The 6,334-nt window shown below is 33.2% G+C and overlaps 1 protein-coding gene and 1 long non-coding RNA gene across 2 annotated transcripts in view; one reads left to right on the plus strand and one right to left on the minus strand.

Moving 5' to 3' along the window:
- LOC108972430 overlaps positions 1 to 2,126 on the minus strand; it is a 32,944-nt gene extending 30,818 nt beyond the window's left edge. The window contains exon 1 of the long non-coding RNA XR_001993633.1: positions 1,858 to 2,126. This is a non-coding gene — a long non-coding RNA (uncharacterized LOC108972430). The remainder of the gene's footprint in view (positions 1 to 1,857) is intronic.
- Positions 2,127 to 5,942: 3,816 nt separating this feature from the next.
- The window catches only part of LOC108972427, a 3,151-nt gene continuing 2,759 nt past the window's right edge, over positions 5,943 to 6,334 (plus strand). The window contains exon 1 of the mRNA XM_018938987.1: positions 5,943 to 6,152. Coding sequence (XP_018794532.1) covers positions 6,050 to 6,152 — 103 coding nt within the window. The 5' untranslated portion in view covers positions 5,943 to 6,049. The remainder of the gene's footprint in view (positions 6,153 to 6,334) is intronic.

Raw genomic sequence — 6,334 nt, forward strand, 5'->3', positions numbered from 1 at the left:
TAATAAAAAACAACAAAAATGTTTTTTTTGTCAACTTTAGAGTTCAATTTACTGGCTGCTGGTATGAGTTGAAATTGGGAATTGAAAAAAAAATCGATAGCAAAAAATATCGATATTTTGGCACTGAATATTAAAATGGCTGAATTAAGTATTTTGTGCATTTAAACGTAATAAAAGTTATATATCTTAAGCTTATTAAAATTAGTTTATTTTAGAAATTATTGAAAATCGAATACAATTTTTTATATTATTTTGATATTTTTTTTATTTTAAAAATTAATTATTTTGTGCAATTAAGGGTCAGGAAAAAGTATATTAAGTTTACCTAAATCCATTTAGTTGAAACACATCGAAAAGCTCATAGAATTTTTAATCGATTTTTTAGTACATAATCATTATATTATAATTTGATCGATCACGTTTTTATAAGTAGAGACGATGAAAAAATCGATTATTAACCGATATATATCGAAAAAATATTATCGATAACAGAAAAATCGATTTATGTCGGGATAAAAATTATCGATAATAGAAAACATATTTCTGTGCAATTGAAAGCCAAGTCATTTAAATTTATTTTCCTTTGAAAATATCGATAACACTAATTTACAATCATTTTGCGACTGTGAAATTAGAGATTATTTCTTGATAATTTTGGGTACTTAAAAGAGATTGTAAAAATTTTCTAACAATTTTTTTTTTTTTTTTGTAAACGTGATGGAGAAGTCGCAAATTGTAACTTCAGATTTGTAATGTAATTGAATACAATTTTTATTCGACTCTTACTATTGTAAATCTTATTAGATTTTTTTTTTTTATCTAGATTCGATAATTCGGGACTGACATAATTGAAAAACTATCAAAGATCGACCACAAAAAAAAGCGATTGTTAATCGATACAATATTTATCGTTACAAAATAATTTTGATATTTGAAAACGGACGAAGAGACGAAAAATTATCAAATCGCAGATAAACGACGATTTAAAACAAAAAAAAATTAAATGTTTTGAAAGTCAAAATTCAAGAAAATATATTTCCAATCAATTTTGGAAGTAAAATCATATGACCCGAAAATATTATATTTATTCCAATTAAATTGAAAAACCACCAAAGATCCAACACAAAAAATCATCAAATCGAAAACAAGTCGTTAGACGATTTAAATCGCAATAAAATTTATCGATACAAGATAATTTTGATATTTAAAAATGGAAAATAGCCGAAACTTAAAACGACGTTTAAAAATGAAAAATTTTGGAAGTGAAATCCAGAAAAATATATGTATTTCAAATTTAGTGTCCTACCAGAAGAAGTCAAATCATATGTAATTACTATTTAAATTGAAAAAAATTATAAATTTTGAAATCTTAAAATCCGTGCAATTATATTCCAATCAATTTTGAGTCCTACTGGGAGCAATTAAATCATATGATCTAAAAAAAAAAAAAATACATTTAGTCTATTTAAATTGAAATACTATCAGAGATCGACCACAATGATTTTTAATCAGCTCATAAACAACGGAGATTGAAATGAATAATCGGTTGTAAAGGAACCGATAGATTGAACTTTTCACATTCTTTCAGTTCAGTCTGAAATTTTAAACAAAATCTTTTATAGTATATGGCAATTTTTGATGTATAATTTTACTTTTAGAAATCATTAGTCTAGATTCTTTAAGATTCCGCACAATTTTTATAAATTTATAAAAAAAAATCCTTGTACAAGATCCTTCAAAAATCCTTACAATTTTTATAAATTTATAAAAAAAAATGGTAAGTTAGAATGAAATAGTTAGATTTAATAGCTAAGCCATCACCAGCCAGTTTAACAATCAAATGTTATACTCTCTCACCTCATTATCTCTTGATATTTCGTCAACTACAGCTACTCGCACTCTCTTCTAGCACTCTATAGCTTTCTTTTTTAAGTTCTTCACTTTCTGCTGTGCTTTTACTCACTCTCTACCATAGTTACTTCCTTTTCATATGACACTAGCACACCTACGCTTCGTAAAACTCGAACCCATAACTCACTAACACTCGAACCAATTACTCATTATTAGGCATTTCCACGAAATGGCAAATTTTCACCTAAGAATCCAAATAAAAAGTATTTGTCATACTTTCGGACTTACGGAAGCAATTTAGCTCGGTTAATGACAGTAACCAAGAAATAAATAAGAAAAATCCCAAACACTCATGAACTTTTAGAATTAAGTAAGCAAGAAACATTGCACCCTTTCCGGCGCTGCAACGACCTTGCCGCTTGCGGTATTGGCCAGCTCAGCTGTCATCGACACACTTTACACTTCACACTTTTTTGTAGCAACAACAAAATATTAAGTATAACAGCAAATGTGCACACAAGCGAACAGCGCCTTGGGTTGTAAAGCAAGAAACAAAAACAAAGAAAAAAAAGACTAGTTCTACACCATACAACAACAACAGCAACAATTTCATAATCACAATTGATTAATCAGTGCACCTTATTCCGGTATTTAGAACTGCTCGTAATTTCTGAGAATTTTTTTTCTCGTCGAGCGCATTTTGTGTAAAAATGAGTCACGCACAAACGCACAAACGCTCTACACAAAAAACACTTTATGAAAAAAAATATTGATAATAAAAAAAAATTTTTTTTTTTTTGGTCAATAACACTTTGATGTCAACAGTTCAGAAATTTTAAATAAAATTTTTTTTTGGTTTTTTTTTTCAAAACAACCGTTTTCGCTGATGCGTGGGTTCACAGGGCAATCGCCGATCGCTTTAACTGCAGGTGTGATTGTTATTTCGAGCATGTGCAGAATATTGAACTCTTTCTGAGGCGCTTATTATCATGTGTGTATGCATTAAGTGTTTAAAGTTACTGAAACTAAGAAAAAAAAAGCCTGACGAAACCTTAGGTTAGGTCCCGTTAGCAACTAAACGATTTAGAACATTTTATCGAGACTTGGATAAGTTTCTTCCTAGGTTTGGTTCCTTCACAGTTGAAGATTCTTTAAAAACAATAAAACACAGAGTGTTATTAGAGACACAGTCACTGATCAGAATTCACTACAGAAACAAGAAATTTTATTGGGTAGAAAAAAAAACGGATATACAGCAACTGCCTACCTTCCTTGTTCCCATGTACTAAATATAACTACTTTGGAACCAATGAACTCACACTCGGTAGACCCATCGGTTCATATTTATTCAAAAATGATGCCGGTAAGAACTTAAATGTCAATGGCAACCGAAATCGTGCCATCATACCCGACTATTTGCAGCCTGAAGTGAAGCTCGGGATCTCAGCGACATTTGGTTTCAACAAGACGGCGTCACTTCTCACACATCGTATCAATCAATGGATTTATTGAGAGAATATTTTGGTGAGCAGATAATTTCACGTTTGGGGCCGATCGATTGGCCACCAAGATCATGTGATATCACAAGTTTAGACCTTTTTCTGTGGGAATATGTAAAGTCTAAAGTTTAGCCGCGGCCAACGTTTGAAAGAGATTATCTTTAAAAAATAAATGTCAAAGAATGTTCTTTCGAATGATATTAAACATTCGCCATTAAATTTGAAGTTTTTTCTCGAAATAAATCACCCTTTATCAGAAAGTTTTAGCCTCTTCAGATCTCAAACTATCTTAATAGCTCCACAGTCACACAGGAGAACTTCAATTTTCTTCTTGTCGACATTAAGAGACATTTCATATTTTGTTTTACTCTCTATCTCTATCAGGTATCTTAGAATGCAGCCTGTAGCCGATCTCAGTAGTCCTTGAAACTTTTTAACCATTCCAAATATTATATTACATTCTTGAAGTCCCATATCGTAACCTTTATATCATTTTAAGTATGTACTCAAATTGTTCAGCTATACCTGACTCAAATTACAAAATTACTCGTGTTCTCCAGTTTGCGGTAAGTTTACAGTGTGAACTTCTTTCTCTATCATTTTAGTTAACTTCCAAAGACCGTATTATAAGAGAGGAGCTCTGTCAGCTAACAAACCTCAAAAGAAGGGGCGCTGCAGTGAAGTGTTTAAGTAAATGGACGTAACCCAAAGCCGAGTAAATGTAATTTGCTTCAGATCCCAATTGACATCAACAGAACACTAGACTTGATACCAATATTTCAACTTCAGAGCAAAACTATTTGAGCCCGCAAGACTATAAATTTAATAGAGGTACCGAGTTCATATTAAGCTCAACTGTCAGCAATTTAAGTCGATATAAATCAGGCAACTTACAAAAAATAGGTTCTTACACAGACTTCGAACGCAACTAACTTCACTGCACTGACCGTCATTCACAGTGAAGCCATAAATACCTTCAGCGACTCCCTCTCAGTGAATGGCGTACTTGGAGTCAAACCCATTGCATGCGAAGAGTTTGAGTTGCCGCGAGAAACGAGAGTGACCCTTGCGCAGCCTCGTTCTGGATACTGTAGCAGGTTTAACTCCTACTTATCAAGAATCTACCTCGATGTACCAAATATATGACCAAGACGAACTTATCTGCACCTTACCATCCTAACGGGGACTAGATAACCATTACCACAACAACAGGGAACTTACCCACATTTCAACTTGTTAGATCAATATTTAGTAGACTGGCTGATAGAAATACAGAGAAATTATGAAAAGCAGCTCATTGTAGGGGTTTGTTTTGGAGCTGCGTTCAGATATAACTGAAGCTTAGAGAGCCCTGATGTTGGAAATGAATGTAGATTCCGACGATTGGCCACCTTGAGTCGCTTCTCTTGCGATATGTGTTAAAAAACTCATTGAAGAGGAAAGTTTAAATTGCAAAGCTCATCTTACAGCTCCATCTCGACTGTGATTGTAGCTTAGACTTCGTTCAGTGAGATTTTTGGAAACACTACGATTAAATTACTGGTTACGGCAGTACTAGGGCGGAATTTCGATTTTATGCCATAAGTAGAGGGTGCTAGAACCGATTAAGACGTTGTAAAATTGTTTATGATAGTTAGGCTTAGACATTTCGCAACCGAAATTTTAACCTAGGGACTGCATAAAGTCAAACCGTTCACGTTCAGACGACAGCTGGAGCCTATTACTTTGTAAGATAAGTTTTCGAAATCTTATATGCTGAACCATGTTGATAGTATAGATATACTTCTTTTTCATAGAAACCATAAAAAAATCAGACAACTCAGCTTTGAGCTGAGCCATTAAAGTATATAACATTATGGTATATAAATTGGCTCTGCTCAAAGCTTAACTTTCTGAGTTTGTTATGGTTTCAATCGAAAAAAGTCGGCATTCTTTTACAATATTATTTATTATTCGATTATATCTATTACTTCAAGCTTCAGTTATATACATATTTCAAATTAGTAAACGAACATTTAAGCTGAGCTTCGAAAATATGCTTAAAATCTGAATACCCCGCTGACCTTTCTGTACGAAAATCAACAAATACCAAATGTGGGCCATAGATTAAATATGTTTTAATAGGCATTGTAATACATATACATAAGCTAATGCGATAAGCTTAGACTTGCACTTGAATTTCCAAGTGAGCGTACACGCTTGCCCCCCGCTTTCCGCGCAAACGAAAGCGAAAGCAAAACCGTTGTCAATGACCGATTACCGGCAAACAATGGACCAAAAGTCAACAACATTCGAAGCAAAAATCAACTGATTGACCAGCGACGAATAAAAATACGAAGCACAAAACAAAAAACACAAAAGTAAATGAATGCGGCGTGCCGAAGCAAACACGAAGATGCGAAAGTCGGCAGGCAAGAAAAAAAGTGTCGGCATAAGAAGATGAAGCTAATTTTCTGGCTCGCCCAACAAAATTGCTTGACGTGCGGGAGTGCTACAGAATCACAACAGCAAATAACAACAATAAAGCCGAAGAACAACCGGATGACGGGCACTTCCGATGCGCTTTGGCATTGTATAAAACTGCTGGACGCAGCTGGATTCCACATCAGTCGAACACTCTCCGTTGTGCGTGCACAATCGCAATTTAAAGTAAATCAATTAAAGCAGAAATTTTGCTTGAAAGCTAAAATAAAAACAAAATGAAATTCTACGTCTGTGTTGTTGCTGTTTTTGCTGTTGCCTTCGCCAGCATGTGCTTGGTGAGCGAAGCGCTGGTGGCGCGCGCCCAATACAAAAACTCAGGTGAGTTTGTGAGGGTCAAAGGTGATGCGAGATCAAGAGAAAAAAATTATGAAACTTTAAAAATCATATTAAATCAAAAAAATATATAAAACTAAACAAAAATGTATTTGAAATAATTTAATTTGTTCTTGAATAAAAATTTTTGAAGAAACACTACAATAATTATAATAAAACATTTAAAA

The sequence above is a fragment of the Bactrocera latifrons genome, unplaced genomic scaffold (genome assembly GCF_001853355.1).
Source record: "Bactrocera latifrons isolate USDA-ARS-PBARC rearing strain unplaced genomic scaffold, ASM185335v1 scaffold_4, whole genome shotgun sequence".
NCBI lineage: Eukaryota > Metazoa > Arthropoda > Insecta > Diptera > Tephritidae > Bactrocera > Bactrocera latifrons.